This window comes from Phocoena sinus, chromosome 20, assembly GCF_008692025.1.
Source record: "Phocoena sinus isolate mPhoSin1 chromosome 20, mPhoSin1.pri, whole genome shotgun sequence".
Classification (NCBI taxonomy): Eukaryota; Metazoa; Chordata; class Mammalia; order Artiodactyla; family Phocoenidae; genus Phocoena; species Phocoena sinus.
Genome location: NC_045782.1, coordinates 37897833 through 37923524, shown reverse-complemented (window position 1 = coordinate 37923524; position 25692 = coordinate 37897833). Strand labels below are relative to the sequence as shown.

At 41.5% G+C, this 25692-nt stretch overlaps 1 protein-coding gene across 6 annotated transcripts in view; it reads left to right on the top strand.

Annotated features, from left to right (window-relative positions):
* The window catches only part of IKZF3 (IKAROS family zinc finger 3), an 87097-nt gene extending 63594 nt beyond the window's left edge, over positions 1–23503 (top strand). For 3 of the 6 annotated variants that reach the window (XM_032616773.1, XM_032616772.1, XM_032616775.1), the window contains 2 exons: positions 8363–8479; positions 18285–23503. In XM_032616773.1, the coding sequence (XP_032472664.1) occupies positions 8363–8479; positions 18285–18988 (821 nt within the window). In that variant the 3' untranslated portion in view covers positions 18989–23503. Of the gene's footprint in view, positions 1–7997; positions 8249–8362; positions 8480–18284 lie in introns of those variants that run through there. The other 3 variants (XM_032616777.1, XM_032616776.1, XM_032616774.1) reach the window with 3 other exon arrangements.
* The last annotated feature ends 2189 nt before the right edge of the window (positions 23504–25692 follow it).

Here is a 25692-nt window from a genome sequence, read left to right as displayed (position 1 = left end):
AGTGTGAGGGGTGGCTGAGGCAGAGTCCATTAAAACCAAAAGGATTTTCTTTGCGCAAGGCCGCCAGATCATGTACTTGTCAACTCATATGATTTATTGTGATGCTTATGTTTGGTTCTGGGAATTTCATATTTTATTCAGTGTTTTGAATTGCATGCCTAGTGACAATTGGTTGAAACACTGGATGTCTTTCCATGTATTAGTTGTGGTTTTATTTCCTTTCATTCTTGAGTTGAAATAACCTGAAACTTTTTTGTGTCACATCTCTGCAGTTGTCCTTTGACCCATATAGTTGACCATCAGCCTGGTTCTGCAGCTTGGATTGCCTGATATTTTTATTTGTTTACTCGAACCAGTTGCTTATTTAGAGTAGGTATAAACCCTCGTGGGATTTGGTGTTTGACAGCAGTAGTTGCAATTGAATAGTTTGAACATTCTAAAACAGAAAGATTACAAAAAAGTGACAGAAACAATGTGAAACTCAGGAAGAATGCAGTGCAAATCATGAGTAGTTTAACTGTACCCGTTTTGAGTGAGAGGAAACTTTTGTTTTAGATAAAGCCTATTTTATGGTGTTAGGAGCTGGCCAACTGAATTCTGTTGGTTTGCACTGCTTCTGCTTTTTATCCTGATGGCATCTTTAGTTTTATCAAGGAGTTGGATTTCCTCCTTATTTCTAAAAAGAAATGTTTACTCTTAAAAAAAAAAAACTTGGGTTTTGACGTCTTAAAGCAACATGCTTAAGGTTAGTCAGGCAATACCTGGGCATCTTTACTTGACGTTCCATTTCAGACAATAGACAAAGCTCTTAATGTGAGAAATTCTCAAGTTATGAAAATCTATTATATTCCAAATAGAATCATTGGTATTTAAAGCAAGAAGGATTAAAGAGAGCATTTAATCCCACCTGTTCATTTTATTTTATTTTTTGACATCTTTATTGGAGTATAATTGCTTTACTATGTTGTGTTAATTTCTGCTGTATAACAAAGTGAATCAGCTGTATGTATACATATATCCCCATATCCCCTCCGTCTTGTGCCTCCCTCCCACCCTCCCTATCACCTGTTCATTTTAGAGGTGAGGATATTGAGACTCATCAAAAATTCAGTGACTTACTTAAAAATCACTAGAACTTTTGTTGTTTTCATGATTAGCTATTTTTTTTTATTTTCAAAGACACATTGGGACATAATTCACATACCATTAAACTCACCCTTTTAAAGTGTACAATTCAGTAGTTTTTAACGTATTCACAAAGCTATACAACCATCACCGCTCTAATTTCATAACATTTTTGTCACTCCCAAAAGAAGCCCTGTACCTATTAGCAGTCACTCCTGTTCCCCCTCTCTCCAGCCCCCAGCAACCATTAATCTACTTTCTGTCTCTGTGGATTTGCCTATTCTGAACATGTCACGTGAATAGAATCATATAATGTGTAGCCTTTTATGTCTGCCTTCTTTCACTCAGCATAATGTTTTCAGGGTTCATCCATGTGGTAGTACTTCATTCCTTTTTATGGCTGAATAATATTCCATTATATGGATTCATTGCATTTTATCTATCCATTTATCAGTTAATGGACATTTGGTTTCTTTCCCACTTTTGGAAAAATGGCTTAATTAGCTATATATATTTTAAAGGTTATGTATTATCTAGTTAGCAAAAGTAGAGTAACACACATACTAATAGGCACATACATATGCATATATGTCTTGATTGTCCTGGAAGCAGGGGAAAAAATTGAGTAAAATATCCTCTATGAACAGTAAGTTCAAAATTACTGATTTTGAAGTAAGGTTACCACCTTCCTTCCCATTCCCATGACCTTTTTTAGGAATTTCATATTAGAAAAGTATCAAAAGAAATGTTTTCACTATCTTCAGTGGTATAAGGTGATTCAGGAAATACTGAAATACGGAGGTTGAGTTAATTTGCCTTTCATAGGCTGGTTTGATGGATCCATGCAACACACTTCAAGTCTCAGCAAAAAAATAAAGGGTCAACTAAGTCAGCAGCTTTTGATTTTTTAAAAAAACAAATATGTCGTTATGGTGGTTTCAGGTTAGAAAATGTATAAAGTCACAGCTTAATCAAATATAATAAATACTGCATGTCCTATCTTTGATATTTCAAATAGTTCTCATGATTTTTCCTGAAATCCAAAATATAAAGAATGTTTACTCAAACACAAGCCAATCCTTTAATTATTGCCACAGCTCCCTACGTGGTTTCCATTTCTGTTTCCTTCTTAAAATTGGGAGTCCCAGTCTGGACACAGGCTCCATTTTGAGCCTGACCAATATAGTGTCACCAGTGGTACCTCCCTAGCTTTTATTTTATTTTTAAATTTATTTATTTTATTTATTTATTTTTAGCTGCGTTGGTTCTTCATTGCTGTGCCCGGGCTTTCTCTAGTTGCAGCAAGTGGGGCCCACACTTCGTTGCAGTGCGTGGGCTTCTCACTGTGGTGGCTTCTCTTGTTGCAGAGCACGGGCTCTAGGTGTGCAGCCTTCAGTAGTTGTGGCATGTGGGCTTAGTAGTTGTGGCTCACGGGCTCTAGAGCGCAGGCTCAGTAGTTGTGGCACACGGGCTTAGTTGTTCCAAGGCATGTGGGATCTTCCCGGACCAGGGCTCGAACCCGTGTCCCCTGCATTGGCAGGCGGATTCCTAACCACTGCGCCACCAGGGAAGCCCCATCCCTAGCTTTTAAAGTGATGATGCTGCACTGTGGATGTGGCACATATTCATCAAGGGCTTATTGTAAATTGAAGTGCAGCCTAGAGTGAGAGCCAAGCATTGGGACAAACCTGCCCCAGTCAGGAAGCAGGTCTTTATGGAAGCAGAACAAATGAAAAGGCCTTGGACTGGAGACCAATCCGCAAAAGAAGGTCGTGTTGGGCAACAGGACTTCTGGCCTTGCTAATCATTTTCTTTTGTTCAGATAGCATGCGTTGGATTCTCATGTGCCAGGCTGTGTGTCAGAGCTGTTTATAAAGATGAGTGAAGGTTAAGCCCCTACCCTTAAAGTATTCACAGTCCAACAAGGGACCAGGTACTTGATCTGTTAATATAAAGATCTAATAGAGATACATGTGATAGTGTTACTTCAGTCCAAGTTTTTATACCAGACATCATCAAGATACTCTAATCCTGTCTTAATGGAGTATATATGAAAAAAAGAATGAATATAGACGATCACAGATTTCATTTTCTCATTAGCTTGATCCTTATTCCAGAAAGGGACTAACAGCTGGTATAGAGATTCATTTAGCCTCATTTCACACAAATTATGAATACTTGGAGTGGGACATATTTTTGTATGACAATGAGTTCTAGTAATAACAAGATCTTTAAACTAATTGAATAATTATATTTATTTATGAATCTAGGAGTCAAAACCTTTTATCTTCATTCTCATTGTTGCGGTTGAGATAATACAAGCATGAGAGTTTCAGAATAAATTTATGTTTTTACCAAATAGCAGTCCAAAGAAAAAGCTTAAAGTGTTTTAAACGTCTCTTTTCCCAACAGATTATTAGAAAATCAATACTAACTCAACAAGTAGTATTCATTCTACTTGCTCAAAAAGGCAACAGTTTTATGTAACTTTTTTGTTGGAACCTGCCTTGCTCTTTGATAGCAGTCTCTTGTTAGACAATTCTTATTGCATAATAACACCGCTTTGTTCCACTCTCCATCAGTTACTGGCTGACCACACCATAGAAAAGACAGGAAGAAATGCCTCTTATTTGAGATCCATTTAACACTTCAAGATCTAATGAAGAATTTTGGACAAAAACAAAAACACAACGAATTATATAGTTAAATCTGCAATCACTTTGAAATAGAAATGGCATCATGCAAACGGTTAGCTAAAACCCAGACAAACTATTAATATTTTTGCAGAGATTAAAGGTAGTAACCTATTTTGTAATTTTGACTTCATATGAGTTTTATTATTTATCCTTTCAACATGTCATTAAAATCATTTTGCTAATGAAAATGGGTATATCCACTATATACTAGTAGGCACGTAACATGAAGGGGAATTGACCCCGAATTATAGTCCTACTCCCACTGTGCTCACTCATGAACCAAGTGTGCAAATTGTCCCTTGCCACCGTCCCATATTCCCCACACCCACCCCTTGCAACACTAAACTGCCAAACACCACCCAGGAACGGATTTCCTATTTCGTCATTTAAACCCATTATCTTGTTCCCTTACTATCTTGCCAAACTGGTTTCCCTCCACTTACATTCTGAGATGTGATGTGGCAAGATAACAAGTCTAGACTATTTGTATAAATAGACAGTTGGGTCTTAAAGTTGAAGCAGAGGACCAAACGCCAAGTCCTCTTTTTTCTTTTCCCCCTTTCAGTGTACTGCCTAAACTCCTTGTAATCCCAAAGAGATTGGCTTGACTCCAAAGCATTTCTTTGTGTTTTAAAGGGTGTTCGTTTAGTACAGCAGCTGTCCAACAACTGCAAGGCACAAGACTGAGAGCTTGGGAAAGAAAATGAGAGTATACCATAGTCAGTTGAAACTTTAGCCTTTGCCTAACTTGCCAATTAGAAAACACAGTTAACTCAGTAAAGATGAACTTAATCTCTAGAGTGTGTTCACATGTACAATGAGGATTGGGATCTTGGAGCTGATATTTTGCGTGAATGACCCTGCGGGTGGGTGTGGGGTAGATGGCAGCCCTCTAGATTAGTAGTTTCAGAGGATTCCTTTCAATCCAACCAGAGTTGTGGAATATGGGAAAGTCTCCACCCTTGCCTCAAATTATCAGTCTCTCCGTGAACACTCCAGAATTTTATCTTTTTAAATGTCAGGCATTTGGTCACTGATTTCCAGAGTAAGATTTACCTAGAAATGACTGTCATGACAAGCTTGGTGAGTAACCAGGGATAAAAGATGATGTCATCTCTGAAGGTTGCCATTTAGTGACATGCCCCAATTACGTTATTTAGGTCACTGTATCCCCACTTTAGCCTCCTTCCAAATATAGAGTATATAGAGTATGTGTCCTCAGAAAGATGCTTGTGGTAATTGAGGGTGGCTTTGGTAAAATGTAGGGAGATGCTGAGAGCCGAATGGGAAAACTAAACTGGCAGCATAATGCTTGCAGCAAGTACTGGGACTGACGAACAGATCTCTGGGTAATGATGGGGCCGTTGGAGGAGTAACTAAAAGACTTAATAAGAGCAGTGGTAAAATGGGGATAAAGTTAAAAATTCCCAAAGTACTGTTTTTCATTCTTGTTTTACTATAAATCCTTTTTGATAATAACTACATGGGGTAGGCATGGGGGTGGGGGAGGACCTTACCTGGCTTTAATGCTCTCAAAGTTGCTGGAACCAGAATGAATGTTCCTAGTCAATGCACAAACTTAGCTGCCTCTCTGATGCTTCTAAGAAAAAGCCTCCTTCTAACAGCCTCAAGAACTTATTTCAAATCCCAGGCCTTTGTCTTTCATCTCTCTGCTCTTGGGGCTCTGGGTAGTGCCACATCTGGTGGTGGTTTGTGTGAAAGGAAATAATATGTATAATAGTTTCCTGTTTGGTCATTTAAACCTATCCCTGTGCTGGACAGAATTTAACCCACTTCACTCAACAGCAGTGTTCTGTCACTAAAGTGCCCGTTATTTACAACGATCGGTCAGCTAAAGTCGCAGTGCTTTACCACTGGCCCCAAAGCTGCCCAGTTCCCTTATTCGGACGCTTATTGTTTTCATTTACACAAATAGTGTTGTTATAGCTTAAACTGAAGGCTGGGATTTATTTCTTTAGAGCATAGAATTATTTTTGATAAGAAACTCACAAAGTCTAGTAAATATGGTCATTGTCATCCTCTTCTCTTATTCATTTTTGGAGCCATTATTCTTGAATTTTTAAAACACTGAGCTTTATAATTTATTGTGTAATGACTGTCAAGGAGTTTTAAAAAAACAGAACCAAAACCATGCCAATAATAAAATGAAAAGTATTTAATACTTTGAATTCTCTCTTTCCTATTTGGCTTTGGTCTCCCACCCTGGCCATTCTTGCTAGTCTTGCCCTTGAGGTCTTTCTTTCTATCTATCTATTTATTTATTTATTTTTGGCTGCATTGGGTCTTCATTGCTGCTCATGAGCTTTCTCTAGTTGTGGCGAGTGGGGGCTACTCTTCGTTGCAGTGCACGGGCTTCTCATTGCGGTGGCTTCTCTTGTTGCAAAGTACAGGCTCCAGACACATGGGCTCAGTAGTTGTGACTCACAGGCTTTAGAGCGCAGTCTCAGTAGTTGTGGCGCACGGGCTTAGTTGCTCCGCGGCATGTGGGATCTTCCTGGACCAGGGATTGAACCCCTGTCCCCTGCATTGACAGGTGGATTCTTAACCAGTGTGCCACCAGGGAAGTCCCTTCCTTGAGGTCTTTTTTTGTCTTTCATTTACTTCAGAGATGGCCAGTTTTATTCTCTCTGGGCATGTCCATTTACGATACTGAATATCTGAGAGACCATGGAACTTTTGACATTTTTTCTGTATATCAGAATCTCTTCACACAGCAAACTCTTCAGCTACAGAATGAGCACCGACAATTCCTAAATCTGTGTATGTATTTGGGGGGAAAAAGTCCATTCTGTAAAAATCATCACTTGCTTTTTACTCTAGTCACTTAAGCTGATTTCAATTTCTTCTTCCTTAGAGACATTAGGAATGTACAGATACTTCATTTTAGCTTGGACACCCTGAAATGCTTATGATAAAACAGAGGGAAATGTTGGTAGCGTCACAACATGTTTGCTTAGGGCAGGGGTGAGCAAAACTATGACCCTCAGGCCAAATGTAGCCAGCGGCCTATTTGTGCACAGGGGTTTTTACATTTTTAAAGGTCAAGGAAGAACCAAAGAATATGGAACAGAGACTGTACGTGTCCCACAAAGTTTAAAATACTTACTACCTATCTGACCCTTTACAGAAAAAGTTTACTGATCCCTAGCTTTGGCTAGCATCATGTGTTAACATTTAAAGCCTTGTATTTAGAGCAGCTGGTATCTCTTTTAACTTCAGACATAAACTCTTATTGGGTATTGCCTGATGTACCAGACTAAATTGTACTACATTTATTCCAATTTACTATTTAGTTGATTCGATGTTGGCACTATTTATATATTCTTCTAGCAGTTCTCAATTCTTGCTGCATCTTAAAAATCATCTGGAGAGGGGCTTCCCTGGTGGCGCAGTGGTTGAGAGTCCGCCTGCCGATGCAGGGGACGCGGGTTCGTGCCCCGGTCCGGGAAAATCCCACGTGCCGCGGAGCGGCTAGGCCCGTGAGCCATGGCCGCTGAGCCTGCGCATACGGAGCCTGTGCTCCGCAATGGGAGAGGCCACAACAGTGAGAGGCCCGCGTAACACAAAAAAAAAAAAAAAAAAAAAAAAAAACAAAAAACGCTGTTGCCTAGGCCCCTTCACCAGAGATCCTGATTTAATTGATCTGAAGGGGGGCCTGGGCATGTGTGTCTTCTATGCTCTTAAGGTGATTCTAATGTTCAGGCAGGTCTGAGAACAACAGACCTATACCACTTAAAGGTCTATTTGTGGATTGACAACTGGACCATATTCTTAGGCAGTTTTTATTCACATTTTTCATTAGAAATATAATAAAGATGCATTATACAAATTGTTCTTTAATTTCAAGACAGAAGTGTTGCTCAGGGAAATTTTAACTGAGACAGTTTTGAAATGTGAAGAGCATATGAAACAGATAATGCAGAGACCAGAAAAATATAATTTAAAAGACAGGAACTGAAAGGAGCATGCTGGAAAAAAAAGAAAAAGAAAAAAACACTCAGAATTTCAATACACAAATCACTGAGTAGATTTCTCGCTGTCTGGGTAAGTGTATCTATTTTCAAAAGTGCTATTAACATAAACATAGCAGTAAATCTGGGGCACCGGCCTTTTTTTTTTCAAAGTTGTTAAGAAGAATTATATCAGTCTGCAGGTGTCACATGCAGTTACTCAGAATCAGAAAGAAGGCTGATCGGGGGTTAGAAGATCTCCATCTATCTATCTTTTTGCAACCAACCACGTCCAGGCTGTTTATTTAATACTTCCTCTTGCTAATGAAGGTACTGGTTGGGGATGGGTTGGGCTTTCCCATGTCGGCATAAGACTGCAAGATTTGAATGTGCCCTGGTGTTGGCTTCACTGACCACAGCAGGTAACCCAGGCAAGAATCTGAGCAGTAATAACAGGTAACAACAGAGTTTGCATCAGACCTCTGACACTTTTCCTTCCAGTTTATTTCTTTTTCTCTCCATTTGTCAACGTGCTCTTTTCCCTCTTCTTTTTTCATTTTTCCAAACCAGCAAGTGCGGAGGCAAGACACATCAAAGCAGAGATGGGAAGTGAAAGAGCTCTCGTTCTGGACAGATTAGCAAGCAATGTGGCAAAGCGAAAAAGCTCAATGCCTCAGAAATTCATTGGTAAGAATACAACCCTTTTTCCTGCTGTTGTTAGCAGATAGTTTGAATGAGATAACATAGGATGCTTACTACACAGGCCCTTCCTAGTTTAATCTCTGTTAAAATAAGGTAATTGATTTTCCATTGTACAACTTTTATTCTTCAGGATTCATTTTGGTAACTAGAGCAAATGATAAAATATTTTAACTAAAGAATCTTAACTACTGAAGATGGGATTATTTGGTATCCAATTTCTTAAATGAAGTTGGTGTTAAAAATGCTGTTCCTTCCTCTTTATTCCGAATGACATATGTTCCATGAGAGGGTTTGTGCAATTGATACCAGTAAGATGTTCAAGATAGCATTTTTGTAATCTTTTGCAACTATGTTTTACAACTTGGTTCCCTTATCATGCTCAAACTTTTTTCATGCCCTAAAATGTATTGCCATATTTTCTTGAATTTGATTGAGAATTGGTTTTAAGAGAAAGTGGTTGGGAATGCATAGATTTAAATAACAAGGTTTGATTTAATCATTTGTCTTACTGGAGTTAATTTTCATACCATTGGTTTTCACATTGTCAAAAAATACAGCAAGAATGAGATGGCTAAGAAATAATTATGTCCATTAAAGTGTTAGGACTGCCAAATGGCAGAAATATTGTGTTGAATTCTCCCAGATGTTTACATAAATGTGACTATGATATTTTAAATAGATTTGTATTTGTGAAGTAGGCAGCTGAATTGAATGTACTGGTTTTGCTATAAATTGAAAGTCGGTGATATTGAACAAAAATAGTTATCACACGAAAATAGACCTCCCTCAACACCAGTAATATTTTAGAAACCTGTCAGTCTGTTTTTCCAAAGCTACTTGCTGCTGCTGTTGATTTCTTACTTCAGTCCTTTTGTGTTTATTCTTTTCAATAGCTTTTACAGATATCAAGTGCCTGCCTGGTTTTTAAATCTGGTTAAACTTTATTCTGGTCTAATTAGTTTTTTAATTTTATGTGAATTATAGAGATATATTGAAAGAACCCATATATTTCAAAGCTACCTAGCTTGTTTTTGTTTTTTTTTAACATCTTTATTAGAGTATAATTACTTTACAATGGTGTGTTAGTTTCTGCTTTATAACAAAGTGAATCAGCTATACAAATACATATATCCCCATATCTCCTCCCTCTTGCGTCTCCCTCCCACCCTCCCTATCCCACCCCTCTAGGTGGTCAAAAGCACTGAGCTGATCTCCCTGTGCTATGCGGCTGCTTCCCACTAGCTATCTATTTCACATTTGGTAGTATTTATAAGTCCATGACACTCTCTCACTTCGTCCCAGCTTACCCTTCCCCCTCCCCGTGTCCTCAAGTCCATTCTCTACGTCTGTGTCTTTATTCCTGTCCTCCTAGCTTGGTATTTATACTTATTTATTTTATGTTGTTTGACTGAGAAGTTATTGTATTCTTTTAGTCACTTTAAGAATAAACTGTGTCAGACTAAAGTTGGCGAATTTCATTTCAGAGAGACCCTATCCTCTTTACCATCTTCCCTCTCCTTGGTGAGAAATGTCAGGGGGCGTGTGGTGACTTCCGTATGGGGTTTAGGCACAGTGGACCAATTGTGATTCCAAGACGTTATCTTAGAGCATTGCTCATACCTCTTTTGAGCTGTACTTATGTGAAGAGGTTCTGACTGGCGTACAAAAGGAAGCTTGGATTGTTATTCTATGCCATGAGTGTAATTTAATTTGGGGGATGTTTCGGCTGTAGAAATGGCTGCAGCTGATATGGGTGGGGAGAAACATGGGGAGAAATGGGAAAGAAAAAAAATGTAAAGTGACTTAATTTCAATCCAGTTATGGTCAATGCATGTTGGTCTAAGAGAACTAAAATATGAGAGAAGGTACTTAGTCCACATAGTTGCCCTAAACCTGTCCTTGAGCTAAAGCCCTACTTAATAAGATAAAAGTTGCTTCGGTATCTTCATGGGTTTAAAAACACATGTTTCACATATCCAAGTCCATGCCATTTTGCTTATTGCATAGGGGATCCATTCCATTTGTTTATTACCATTGTGACCAGAGGATTTTCACTCTTCCATTTCCAGACTCAGGAGAGGTGCTGATCTTGTAGGTACTGATCTCTGTCATCTTCTGAACCATCATGGTCTCTCTGAGATGGAATCAGGAAACCCAGTAGAGTTAACTCTTGATTTGAGCTGAGGTAGCAACTTCTGGACTTTGGGGCCCTGAATAGCTGGGGGAATTTTTGTTTTTTTTATAAATTGTGGTAAAGTGCAGTAGGAAGAGCACTGGATTAGAAGCCAAAAGACTGAGGTTGTGATTCCAGTTCAGTCATTTCTTAACTGTGTATGTTTAGACAAATCACGTAACCTTTCTGGGCCTCTGTTTACTCACCTGTGAAATGAGTAGACCGAACAGGTGATGAAGTGATCGAGAAGGTCCCTCGCAGCTCTACCATTCTGTAAGTCTGCAAGATGAATTATGAAAGGCAGCAATAATGAGCACCACTTTTTGTTTATAAACCTATATGTATAACTTCAGATAACTTTTTTCTCAAGGTTGTACAAATATGGTATGTTATTTTATGTTATAAACCATGGTATATAATTGAGGAGGTTTTTTTTAGGAAGATGTCATTTAATCTGAGAATCTATAGAACAGCTGCATTAGTTCAACATTTATATATTTTACTTAGTACATTACTACTTATTCATTTGCTCTTTCGTCCATTCATTTATCATGCAAACGGTTACAGAGCTCCTGCCATATACGTGACATTCTTGTTCCTGAGCACTGTTCTCGTCCTATAGCATTAGCTTATTCCCTGAACCTTAAGAGAGTTCAAAACTCAAAGAAGCCCCTTCAATCATTTAACTGAATCCACCTTTTGACAGAAAATAGTAATATCAAGGGGTAGATAAAGGAACATTATGACACCGTGCAGTATATGGGATGAAGTGATATAAAACATATGGGGCTAATGTCTCCCCTCCTTCTCTTCTCTCTCCTATATTTCCTCTCCCAGGCATCATTTTCTGAAAAGATTCAGCTGCCAGGGAAATGGCAATGGGTAAAGTGTGAAGGAAGAATGAGTCACTCCCTTTAATCCTTGTTGACAGTTGCACAGCTTGGCTTCCCTGACCTCTTGAACTATGAGGGTAAAGGTGAAATTATACCATCAGGTCAGCCTGTTACTTTCCTAACAGGCTTGAGATAATTACCAGTAGATAGCATTTTTCATCCATTAGAGATGAACTGAGGAAGAGGGATGGATTGGATTAAGTCTAAAGGCATTTAGAAACACAAAAGCATGCCTCTGTTGAAGAGTAGGAGAAAAATGAAATCTCTTTTTTCCTAGTTCTCCAAGAAATTTTGAATCACGTTCTATAAAATAGGAAATAAATTGACACACATTCATTAGAAATCAGCATCTTTACATCATCAAAATCATTCTTTTTAGTTGTTCTTTCCAAAGGACAAGAAGACCTTACTTTTAGCACCTAAGCCCTTTAGGGATTGTCTTTTTTCTGAATCTTATTCTCCTGTTACAAACTTGCTTGACTATGCTTCTAACTAGGCCATCTTCAAATACTTGGCTCAAAATAGAGGCCAGATTTCCCTCCTGAAGGGAGGAGGAAAATGACTACATTTCTGCATATTTCTTTCTCTGATTTTCATTCTTTCTCCAAAAACAGATGTGTTATTTAGACCGAAGTGGTTACCATAGCATCTCCCTATTTTTTTAAATTTCATGTATTACTTTATTAAAGGAAGTTTTCATGTTGAAAAGAACATGAAAAAAGATCTCACTCACCCCCCCGGTAAACATGTTGTGAGGTTTTGACACTTCAGCAAACACTGTCGGTTCTCCCTGTGAAGTAACTAATGAGAAATTGTCTGCTTTGGTTAACAGAGCAACAGGAAGCAGTTTTAATACCTGTTTCTAAAAGCAAAAAGTATCTTCTCCCATCCCTTCCCAAAGGGCCAAAATCCCTAATCCTATAAGCATCAAAAGTCATAACGTTTTTGAGCTGGAAGGGATATTAGGAACCACCCAGTGAAGTTCTTTCACTAAGGAGGGAAGGGGGAAGGGAAAGATGGAGAGATGCAGCTAGTAGGTGACAGAGCAGGGCCAGAGCCTGGGTCTATAAAGTGCTGCAGTCCAAGGCCCTCCTCTCCCAGAAAGTCACCCAGAGCAGTGCATGTCATATGTGCTACCCAGGAGCTTTGGAAAGGGAAGGGTCTAGTCATTGAAAGCTGGTGGAAGAAAAAGCCTTGAAGAAGGGCAGTCATTCTCTCTTAAGGGTGTGTTTTCTTGAGAAAAGATCTGTGGTGACTCCATCAGGGCAGATGACAACCAAATAGCACTTCACGGTGACTCACAGAGGACAAAGGCTTCTGCAGCAACAAAATGTGGTTTCCAGCTCAGTTTTCCTCTCTGCCACCCCCATGGCTCTCTCTGTTCTCTCTCCTCCTTCCTGCTTCTCGTTCTGTGGCTTCCTACCCTCTGCCTTCCTCCTCCTGGAAGAGGTGTTATAGCCACTTCAGTCTCATTTAGATTGAGATCAGAGCCATCATCATCGTCAGATATTCCACTTACCCTGATTACCTGCCCTTTTCTGGGGGGAGGATATGTGCTTGGAGTACGAGTAATCAATGATACATGGGAAATTGTATGAAGGCATCAGCAGATACAGTTAAATGACTTGAAGAAATTTAAAGGCTTAAAGAAAACCCCAGTATTTCACATTATCCCATCATGATGACTGTAACCTCAGAATCGTTATTTTTCTAATGTTCAAATAATTTCTCCTCCTCTTCAAAAAATCTTTCAATGGCTCCCCATCAGAATAAAATCCAAACCACCCAGGCGTTCTGAGTCTCTCACAATCTGTCTCTAAGTTATCTTTTCTGAATGTATCATTTCAACCGACTAATCTTTTAATTCAGCCAATAATGAACTACTCCCACTTCTTTGTAATCCTTCTTTCCATGCTCACTGTCTGGAATGCCCTCCCTCCCATCTGCCCCCTAAACCTCCACGTGGTCTACATTCCCATACTTGCCTGAATTCTCTCTCTTCTCTGTTCTCCCTCTGCACTCAAGGCGAGTTTAACAGTCTGCTTTTTGTGATGTGTGTAACTGTCTCCACCACCACCACTACTACCACCTCAGATTTCAAGGCGACTTTAGAGGAGAGAATAGATTAATATTTGTCCCATGTTACGTGGCATATTTGAGACATGGTCCGTATTTTTCTCTCTCCACTCTCTTGGCTACTCTATACTTTGTTCCACCACATAGTATTAAGGATACTAATTTGTAATGAAATTGTGTACATACTACATCTCCTCCTGGATTGCAGTGAAGTTTGTATTCTTCAAAACACTTAACATGGTGTGAGGCAAATAACAACAACAATAATAATAGATCTACCACTTATTGAGTGCTTACATGTGCCAGTACTCTGTTAAGCACTTTACGGACATCATGACCACTCTGTTCATCACAGAAATTTCTTGAATGCATGCTACTGGTCCATATGCAACAAAGCACAGTTGCTTTTCTACTGCCTATGGGAACCATCCCAGCAGAGAATCTGAAGTCATTGCTAGTGGTGGGGTTGTGCAGCCATGGGCGAGGTAGCAGCCAGGAAACAGCAGTTAATGCTCAACCATATCCTGAGGTATATGGGCCCTTGGATCACATCCTGGTTCTCCATTTACCAGCTGAGCAACCTGAGCAAGTTAATCAACCCGTTTGTGCTTTAGGTCCTTCATCTGACTAAGAGATGATAATTCATCTTAGGTAAAGTGAGACAATATGCAAAGTACCTAGGACAGCACTGGGTATATAGTAGTGGCTCAATAAATAGTAGCTGTTCTTCTTGGTATTATATATAAGGCACAGTGCTCAGTACTGTGGAGTAGAGAAGTAAACAGGTTAGAGTAGTGGATCTTGTCCCTCCATCCCAAAGGCAGAGGTCTAAATCCACATGCTCAGCTAAGGTCCCTTTTAGCTTTAGGCTATGATTCTGTACTTTCAAGTTGGCATTTAGAAGCCAACAACCATATGCCCTCACCACACTGCAGCAATTCAGGTCAGGCAGTTGCTCAGTTCAGAGTTACCAAAGCCTAGATGGTAGGGATTGACACCTTTAAAAGGGATCACAGTTAGGGGACGGCCCAACCAAGTAGCCTTGGTTTCTAAACTTAGGGCTTGTTGTTGCCATTTGTATTATCATTGGAAGAAAACCTCTAATTCAGCCCGAAGCTTCTCTCATTAATCACTCAAACGTGTGTGGTACGATTTTGACTAGAAGCTGGACTAGAAGCTCTGTGCAGGTTTGGGAGCAGTTACACTCTTGTGGTTTGAGTAACCTTTTTTATGAGTGTATTACTAAAGAAACGTGAGCTGTTGGCTTTTCAATTACTGTAGCTTACCCCTTCTGAGTTTCATACACATTGAGTCATCGTGTCTACAGGTGACTGATAATCATCTGCGCTAATCAAGTTACCGTAACTCGGAGATGAGGGGACCTGATGAGTGCAGGTTGCGTGCACGTGAAGATCTGAGGCTCTCCCATCTTCTTAACAATGAACAATGGTCTGCGTTAACCACAGAACTCAGTCACACATTTCCACTCATCCAGGGGTTGATTTTCCTCTGATTGTTTTGCCTCTTACAACTTCAGCACTCAGCTGTTTTCTGACATGTGCTGCAGGTGGATAGATTATGAAATTGTAGGCCTAGTTAAGTAAAACCAACTCTTGGGAGAAGAGAGAAAAGCAGAGTCTGTGATGTGCCTGCCCCACCTCGGAAAATTTCTGGAGCCTCTCTGTTAGGCGAAAAGATTAAAAAGATTTCCAGGGACCCCCGGTATTTGGGGAACTGAGTAGAACCAACCACACTGGAAAATCATCAGTAACCTTGAAAAGGCCAGGAAACAAAGCTCATCATTTCTGTGTCACTTTCAGGGGAATGAATATTTGTGACTTTAGACAGCTTTCATGTCCTCAGTCTCGTTCTTCCAAACAGCTCTAATCAGAGACTTATCCAATCTGGCAGTTGAAAAGAAGAACCGTTGATTACTTTGGCAAAGGTCTACGTTTCTGTTCCTTTTTATTGAGTTGCCAAGGTACGGTGATTTTCTGTGCATATTTTTTCTCTCAGGTATTTGTCTGGAAACTGTCAGGTTGGCCTTAAGGTAGTGGGGATACAGGACAAATCTATCTGATTAGATTGGATCTTTTAGCAGGTCTTTTCGTCTCCAGTTTCTCACTGTTCTGGTCCACCTTACACATTGCTGTTACATTAATATCCTGAAAATAACATTTTGACCACAAGCATCTCTTGCTCAATGCGGTTTGTAGAGGTTTGCCGTTTGTCCAAATCTAAACCCTACGATTGGTTATTCAGAATGTCCATCATTTGGTCCCACCACGTGTTATCTTTTTTCAGTGTCTCCTAAAATGTTGGAGGCAAAGTGCCAGGAGGCTCACAGAGCATTTGAAAACCTTGATCCACATGGCAAGAAAGTTATTTTCTTTTTAGTTCTCTTTCAATCTTCCTGATTATACCAAGGAGAAAGATTTAGACGTAACTAGATGTTAATTGTCTTCAACACTAATCACACACTTGGTAATCTCTATTTTTAGCAAAGAGAGAGGGGATCTTTGTCTCCAGGTACTTACAGTATCTGATCAAACTTTAATTTAATTGTCTTTATTTTTCATAGTTACCTTATATTTGTGGCAAGTGATTCTGGTTTTCTGTTTATGTTAGTGATATAAAGTTTCCTTAAAAAACAAATTTCTTCAGCAAAAAAAGAAAGGAAGGAAATGCGAGCTGAGTCAAACAAAATTAAAAACCCTAACATTTACCAAGTGCTTTCTATGTGCCAGGCACTGTTCTAAGCGCTTACCAATTGAGGTAGGTACAATTATTACCCCCATTTTACGTGAGGACATGGAGCCATAGACAGGTTAAGTAACTTACCCAAGGTCACACAACTAGTCATGATGAGGCAGCATCGAATCCACACCATCTGACTCTAGAGTTCGTGCTCTCAACCACCACACCACCCTGGGGTATGAATATTGAGGAATGTGGAGGGCTGAGTGAAGTTTGAGAAATTCTTTCTTCCACACTTCTTGATATTTTGCTCTAACCAGACTCTCTCACCCCTCCCAGCCCATGTCTTGGACGGTCCCACGTGTCTGTCTTGATTCATCCACATCCCTCAATTAGGATATCTCTTCTACGTCTCTGAAAATCTAAATCCTACCAGTTCATCAAGACCCTTCTCAAAATTTAGGTTTCCCAAGAATGTTTTCCCTTCCACAAGTACTCCTGAATTTTTTGCGTTCCCATAACACTTAAATATACAGTTTGTATATTTACAAACCACCCTGCCCTTCCCTTTTAATTCTTTTTACAGAAGACACGTCACCCTCCCTGCTTAAACGCCTCAAACATGGCATTTAAAATAAAATCAAAAGCTTCCATAGAGCAAGGCAGCCCTTTCTCAACTTTTAACATTTATTTTTCTCCAATTCCATCTAGCCAAGTCTTATTTCTCTCCCACTAGGTTGGAGATACCTCAAGAACAGAAACTGGTTCTTCCAATCCTTTTTGTTTTCTTCTGTTTTGTCTTCCCCGAAGCCTTTACTGTATGGCAGTGATACGTTCTGGAACCACAACATGCCTAGGAAATGTTAGGGAAGAGAGGATACGGTTTAGCAAATCTCTCAGAATCCAATGTCTACAGAATGAAAAAGCATCAGCAATAATGTTAGCCTCACCTCCAGCCCTTGACACATCTTCCCCACTTTCTCTTGCCTCTACCAGCCACTCACCATTGAGCACATCTGCCATCATTGAAGATCCCGCTCCTGCCTTCCCTGTGGCCAGAGAGCCTCTGTTTTCTAACACACAACACCCACACGCCCTGAAGGTGGCTAAACCCTGTTTTCAAAATTTCTCCGCAGTGTGACATGAGAAATAGGAGAGGGTGACCACAAGTAAATTTTTCAGTTAAGTGTGAGATAAGTACTAATGATCACACATGTATCAATGATACATCTTTTCAAGCAAAAGAAGAATAACACACTTTATGAAGAGGGTGAAGATCATGGTGATCTTTCATCAAGAAAAAGACTTTTCTAAAACTCTCTACATTTGAAGCTCTTTTATTTAAATCTCAGTCAGTCTGATAACTGACGTGTCTGGGAAGTGGTAAGTTGGAGTTTGGGGGGCTATTTTTTCTGCCTCTGCAGCTATTTAAAAAGCTGCCGAGGCCAGAGCATCCCCACTTTTTGCAGCACTTCCGGCCCCCGGCTCCCTAGTATTACAAGCAGAAAAGGGCAAGCAAACTAAGAGTTCGGGGATCGACTGTGTCTTCAGAGTTCATGGACAATAGAAGTGCAGAGGTCCCCATGCTCCTGCACACTGTCAGCTGCCTTGCCCCCTCTTGAGCCCCCTCCTGGTGTTCTCTTGCTTCTTTTCTCCAGCGTTCCCTTCTGACATGATCAGTGGAAACAACTCACATTGTAGCCTCAACTTAGTGACATCTCTGACTCTCCCTTTTGCCTGCTGGTTTCAGGTATCTTGACTGTCCAAGCATGCGCTGTCAATCACTGTCCCCTGAGGCTTCAACACCCGTGTGGGGCCATTCTGCCTGGGCTGAGTGTTCTTGAACAGGCCACTTGTCCTTCCTCACTTTTCAAGGACTCCAGAAAATAATTTTACAAACTCTCTGCCTTTGTGTTGTCCCTTTTGTCACTCTTTCCTTCCCTTGTTCTAGGTGAGAAGCGCCACTGCTTTGACGTCAGCTATAATCCCAGCTATGTGTATGAGAAAGAGAGTGAGATGATGCAGACCCGAATGATGGACCAGGCCATCAATAACGCCATCAGCTATCTTGGTGCCGAAGCCCTGCGCCCCTTGGTCCAGACACCGCCTGCTCCCACCTCAGAGATGGTCCCAGTTATCAGCAGCATGTACCCCATAGCCCTCACCCGTGCCGAGATGCCGAATGGTGCCCCCCAGGACCTGGAAAAGAAGAACGTCCAGCTGCCAGAGAAGAGCCTGCCTTCTGAAAGAGGCCTCTCCCCCAACAACAGTGGCCACGACTCCACGGACACTGACAGCAACCATGAGGAACGCCAGAATCACATCTACCAGCAAAATCACATGGTCCCTTCTCGGGCCCGCAATGGGATGCCACTTCTGAAGGAGGTCCCCCGCTCTTATGAACTCCTCAAGCCCCCACCCATCTGCCCAAGAGACTCCATCAAAGTGATCAACAAAGAAGGGGAGGTGATGGATGTGTACCGGTGTGACCACTGTCGAGTCCTCTTCCTGGATTACGTGATGTTCACTATTCACATGGGTTGCCACGGCTTTCGTGACCCTTTTGAGTGTAACATGTGTGGCTATCGAAGCCACGATCGCTATGAGTTCTCGTCTCACATAGCCAGAGGAGAACACAGAGCCATGCTGAAGTGAAGATCTGGGCCCAGAGATGATTTGCACCTGAGCATTCAACATCATTTTTAAAAGCTGATAATACCCCTCGCCTAACAAATCGCTCTCAAAACAAACTCAGTTCCAATCCCCTTTTCATGCCATTTTAGTGTCCAAAGGATCACGTTCACATGGGCAGCAGAGAAATGCTGTCCCCATTCAGAAATTGTTTGCAGATATATCATGTTACTACTTTTGTGAAACCTTTGTTTTCCCATCAGGGACTTGAATTTTATGATATTTAAAAGCCAATGAAGCATTTGGTCATTGTCTTTTGCAGCAATAGACAGGCATTCTTTGGAGTCTGTTGCCAACCAGAAGAGTCCCCTGGTTGTGCTGCATGAGACATTGTTTCTGAGATACATCAGCCACATGTGGAAAAAGACTTTTAGCCATATGCCCAGGTCCACAGAGAAGAACTGCTGGCCAGCTGACCTTGCTGGGAAGGCTTGCCCTTCTGCACTTCACACAAGACTAAAGGGTTAGGATATAAACCTTCCATCGCAAATTATAGTCTAACAATAAGGAAGAGAACAGCCATAAAATGTTACCAATAACTGAAGCCCCTAGTCTCCAAGCATCAGATCCACTTCCTATCACACAAGCAAAAATAACCCAAGTTTTCTGATGGTACTTCCGCGTCTACTCTTTACCCTCCCGTCTCCAATTAAAAGCTGCTTTGAGTCAAACCATTCATGCACAGGAGAAACTCTCTCTCAGAAGAACTAATGGCTTCAGTATAGACTGTCATGGGAACTCCAGGAGGTTGTCCACCGTGGGTGATGGCATCCATTTCCCGCTATCTCGAGTGGCAGGCTTGGTTCTGAGGCGGGGAGTTGTTTAGCAGCGGCACCCAGGGATGGAGGGAAGGAGGAACAACCACCTGAAAGTTTTTCATCTCCTTCATGGAATATTGGTGGACAAACCCAAAGCACACTGGCCAATGATTTTTTGACCAAAAAAATACCAAAGAATCCTGAAAGTATGACTTAGCCTCCCCCTCCCCACAGGAAAGGAACCGAGGATGACCAGGATCAGAGCTGAACTTCAGGATCGAGTGAGAGGGGAGCACCTCTGCTGGCAGGATATCCTCGATCAGGCAGGTCGGAGTGTGTGTGGGGGGGGTGTTTCCCAACCCCCATTTTAAATGGAGCTGTTGTATTCCACAAAGATTCCCGAAAGTCTGACCTCGGTTCTGCAGATGTGTCGGTCATCTTTATCATTAATTATGGGGGACATGCTATCAAGGAAAAGTGATGTAATAATTGTAAAAGTAGGGCTTCCCTGGTGGCGCAGTGGTTGAGAGTCCGCCTGCCGATGCAGGGGACACGGGTTCGCGCCCCGGTCTGGGAGGATCCCACATGCCGCGGAGCGGCTGGGCCCGTGAGCCATGGCCGCTGAGCCTGTGTGTCCGGAGCCTGTGCTCCGCAATGGGAGAGGCCCGCGTACCGCAAAAAAAAATAAAAAATAAAATAAAAAAAAATAAAAAAGTAAAAGTAGCACTGGAATGAGGGTCACAAAATCTGCTGATTCCATATTTGCCACTACTTAGCCAAATGACTTTGGGCAAATCACTTCACTCTTGAAACTAAGTTTCCTCAACCATAGAACTAGGAACTGGATTCAGATGTTCTTGAAGGTCCTTTACAGCTTTAAATTTATGTGATTATGCAGGAACCACAATTATTTTTTTAAACTTCTTAATGTATGGGTATTAAGCAGAAGAGTATGTATATGAATATACGTTTCACATTTCTTTGGTGTGAAAATGGAAGTATTGTTAAGTTTTTCCTTTAACCACTGAGTTGTGGTGTGAAGAGGATGGTGGAGAGGAACAAAAAACAGGAAGGGATTTTGATCTTGCCCCAGAGTGTACACACAAACGGGCACCTGCAGCTGCTTGCCAAAGCCTTTTTTTTTTTTTTTTTTTTTTCTCCTTTTAAAGAACCTATGTTAGGGAAAATAAATTTGCTTCCAGGAACAACTTCATGGAGCCTGTTTACAAATTAAGAGTCAGCTGTGTGAACATTTCTACCGGAGCCAAGAATCCACAATTCCTGGTGGATTAGCGTTTTATGTATCTGCCTTGATATTTCGAAAGGGCTTTATGCATTAGGCTCAAACTCAACTCGTTTATGTGCTGCCAGTAATTAAAATGTTCCACCACAGACTGCACAAATGGTTTATCCTTCTTTGTAGCATGGCGTCTGTCTCAGGAAAAAAGATCTTGTGAAATTCCATGGCAACAGTCCCAACACGTTTGAGATTTCAGCTAAAAGACTAGATGTATTTCGGTGTGTAGTCTTCAGTACCTCACTGTGTTTCCGTAATCCTGGACTCCAAGCTACACCACGTTGCTTATATACCCATTGTGAAAGAAGAGCTGCTTATTATATTCTTGAAATATCACACATCATGTTGACTCTTCAGGGGACAAAAGAAAGAGCGTTTGGAAGCAAGGATTAGTAGGAGAGAAAGCTAGGGAAAGCAAGCGTGTCTACCAGATTAGTGGGAAAGTCTTTAGTGAAGAGACCAACTCCTGCACCTTAAAATAGTGAAACTAAGGCCCATCCCACCAACCTGGGAACTCTGTTAAGTATAACCCTCATTTTCTCTGTGAGTAATGGATTTTCTGAATGATTTCCATTCTTCTGAGGTCAGTTTTCTGAGTGGGGTGACCACTCACACAGGCTGCACTTTCGTTGTCGCATTCTGAGCCTGGACTGGGACATGTCAAGTCCAGAGAAAATGTATATGTGGAAACTCCACATTCTTAAATCTTGAAGTTGAAACAGGTGGTATGTAGTGGTTCCCAAAACACAGGTAAACACTTACTTCTGCAGGCAGTCCTTATTCTACTTAACCCCCTCCCTTGCTGGGGGTGGGAAAGAAGGTAAAGGAGAACCTTAGCCAGATGCCTAGAAAGGAGGACCGAGGAGGATTCACATCTGACCCTGCTGGACGGTGAGGTCCCCTGGCCCCTTCCGACAGCACGTTTCCTTTCTCAGCCAGAGTCCCTGTGAACGTGAGCCTCATAGGTCTTCTCTCTCCATTTCCCACCAACCCTCTTATTAGCCAGGCCCCCACCACACACCCAGGAGACCAAAACCTGAGGAACAACCAAACCCGTGAAAAGTTCCCTTACAGCCAAGGTGGCAGAATTGGGATGAGGGTGGAAAAGGCCGAGAGCTGGCTCTCCAAATGTTCCTTATCGCTATTTGAGTTGTTGCATAGGTGTTCCTCCTGGCAGAGAACCAAACAGAGGTGTCTCCCCCATTACCCTCCAGCAACACCACCGGGAAAAAGAGAGATGTTAATAAATCCACCAGGCTTTAGATTCCCTAAGTCATTCTCCCAAAAAGATATATTAGCCTTGACACAGAGAAGCTAGCTAATCCTATGCTTTGTTACCCATTCTGAACTGTTCCTGACTCAGCTTCTGACTTTGTCAGTGACAAAATGTCTCACCTTTTAAATGCAAGGCTTAACATTTTGCCAGACCCAGAAGTAAAGTGACCTCAGATTTCTTTTGCAAAGATAAATGTTTAAAAACACAAAATTTTACTCAGTTGAAACGCTGTGTTATTAAGAAATCTCACGTCAACATAACATTTTTTCCAGGTAGCCTCTGTATCACTGTTCTTATCCTCTGCTTTTTTTCCTCCTGCTAAATGTGAGATTTAGAATGTTTTCAGGGGAAAAAAGCAGTACTTCTGATATATATCCCAGGACAGCCAGTAAGACTGTAATGGAAATGTTAAATGTTTAGTGTTTGAAGTCCTAACTTTAAAGTGTACTCCAGTACGAGTAGGTACGTTGGTCTCTAGTGGAGATTTGGAAACTCTGTGATACTTAAGGTTTGAGTTCTCAGAGTGTCCAGGCTCTTTGACAAAGACTCAGAATTAGGAGTTTGAGCTCAAGAAGAGAAAAGAAAGTGGAGTGATGAAACTTCTGTCCTAGAAAATAGAATTAGGCTGTGCAGAAGACAAGAGATACACAGTGATCTCTCTTATCTTTTAAAGAATTAGGAGCTATTTTTGTGCTCAGACAGAAAGTATAGTTCAGAGAATCTCTATAGGCAGAGTTCAGAAAAGCAGAATGATTTGGGATTTAAGTGCCTGTAAAGAGGACAATTTTGACCTGAAACCAAATGCTAAACCTGGGTCATCCCAGGGAAAGGACTCTGTTCTCTAAGCCTAACAGACTGAACAGTTCTGAGAATGATGAGTGAACCCAGGGTCGGAGACTGTGGACTTGGAAGAGCCTAGAAGAGAGGTGTAGGCTTTCGACTTGTATGAGCTCATAGCACAAGACTGTACCTCTGTTTACCCAAGCTGTATATAGCGTGTCCCACATCATGCCAGCAACGTGAGAAACAGGGGCTTCCCTGGTGGCGCAGTCATTGAGGATCCGCCTGCCAATGCAGGGGACGTGGGCTTGAGCCCTGGTCCGGGAAGATCCCACATGCCGCGGAGCAACTAAGCCCATGTGCCACAACTACTGAGTCCATACGCCACAACTACTGAGCCTGCGTGCCACAACTACCAAAGCCCGTGCGCCTACAGCCCGTGTTCCACAACAAGAGAAGCCACTGCAATGAGAAGCCTGCGCACCACAAGGAAGAGTAGCCCCCACTCGCTGCAACTAGAGGAAGCCCGCACGCAGCAACGAAGACCCAATGCAGCCAAAAATAAATAAATAAATTTATAAATAAATAATGAATTTAAAAAAATTTTTTTAAAAACATGAGAAACAGGTCTTTGAAGAAGCTGGAGGCAAGTTTCCTCTGAATATTACAATATTGGAGTGTCTTATATGCTGATATTGAGTTGTTATTTGAAACTGGAATGTTAATGTTTTGATTTTTAAAAATGTAAGGACATAACAATATCTACCTCCCAAGGACGTTGTGAGGTTTCATGTAATTTTGTCTATTAGGTAAAGTTACTCTGTTTTTTGTGTGTGTGGGGGCAGATTTTGTTGGATGGTTGCAAATTTTCCACTATATGTACTGTATCTGGATTTAAAGACATGGAAAATATTCAAAGACCATACTAGGACCGTGATAGTAATTCACTTGCCAATGAAGGCAACTGATCTCTAACACACACGTTTCCTTCATGTTGTTTTAATGCCTAAGAGTAAAGAATATGCCGAGCCTTAGAACCAATGTTTGTGAACCACATGGTACAGATACTTCATGGCTTTGAAGCCAGGGAAGTAGCCTAGCTTTGCTCCCTCACCGTCTTACGAGCCCTCAACCATTAATTCTTCAAGCAAATTAGAGTTTCCTCAAATGGTTCTCACTGTCCATCTCTCCATCCACCCCACTCTAGAAGCCTGGAGAGCAGTCCCATGATGCCACCCGCCTTCTCCCAAGCCCATGACATGCATCTGGGGGGTCTAGTTCATTTTCTGAATATGGGTGCAGCTTTGCTTCACCCTCTCCTAAAAAGACTGAGAACAGACATTTTGACATGTTAGGAAAATGGGGCAGCCTTAAAAATGACTGATCCCATTGCCAATGACTCATTTACACAAGGACTTTTCCAGGTTAGCAGACAAGGTCCTTTTCGGTGGGCCTGCTTCTGTGGGTTCACAGAAACCAAATTACTGTGGGTTGCAAAGAATTAGCAGGTCATTTGAAAAGCAGACATCCCTTCACCCAGACTGTGGTTTTGCATGCTCGGGTTCTCAGTCTGTGAGCTTTGGTGAGGGATCATTTTGGCTACTGGAAAAACCATAGTTTATTTTAAATTTCTGGTTGCCAAAGCCAACACACGTGTGGTCTGTGGATGACCCTTGTCTGCAGAATGACGGGGCGGGGGCGGGGCAGAGAAGGGAACGTGGTTTGGGGCTCAGGGTGGCCTTCCCACCAGGAGTGAGGGAGAGAGAACTTGCCGAGTGGTTTTGACACAGCCTGTGCTCACAGCACGCTCATCTGGGTTTCTCAGAAATGCCCTCCCTGCCCAGCAGTGACCTTCTCTCTTGACTCCTCTCGGATTTTACCTGGAGTCTGACCCGCTGTAGCCCTGTAGTGCCCTACTCCTCTGTAAAGACTGTGTAAAGGAGCAGCTTCTGAAATGTAGCAATGCTAACCTTGCCAGAACCGTAATGAATGCATTCCCGCATCACAAACAACCCTGCTGATAGTTTTCAAAGTTTCTTTATTATGTTTGATTTTTACACTGAAAAATAAAAAAAAAAAAATACTGGTGTGTTTAAAATTAGTCATTGTGCATGCCTATCATTTGTCGTTGCTGCTGTCAGAAAATGGAATTAATTCTGCCCCTCGGAATAGTTTCTTAATTTAGCCCCTCTGGCTCTTTCTTAAAGTTCAGATACCTAGATAAAGAGAATTATCATTGAAATAAAACATCTTGCCTGATGCCTCGCTGAACCTGCCGTTGGTATCCTGCCGCTGGCCCCCATGTCCCCATGGTGGGGTTCTGGTTCCACTGGCCCTTAGTTCACTAAGGGGATCTGAGGAGGTCGGGCCCTGGACGTGACAAGCTCGACAGGTTTGGCACGGTGTCTCCCAGTTCCAAGACACCAGCCCGCCTCCCTCCCAGCTGGGGTCCTTCCTGAAAGATAGGCAAGTCCTGATTTATCCATCCCTGGGGTCTCAGAAACATCCACGCTGGGAAACTCAACTTGCAGGTGAACTGGGCCACATTGGAATGTAG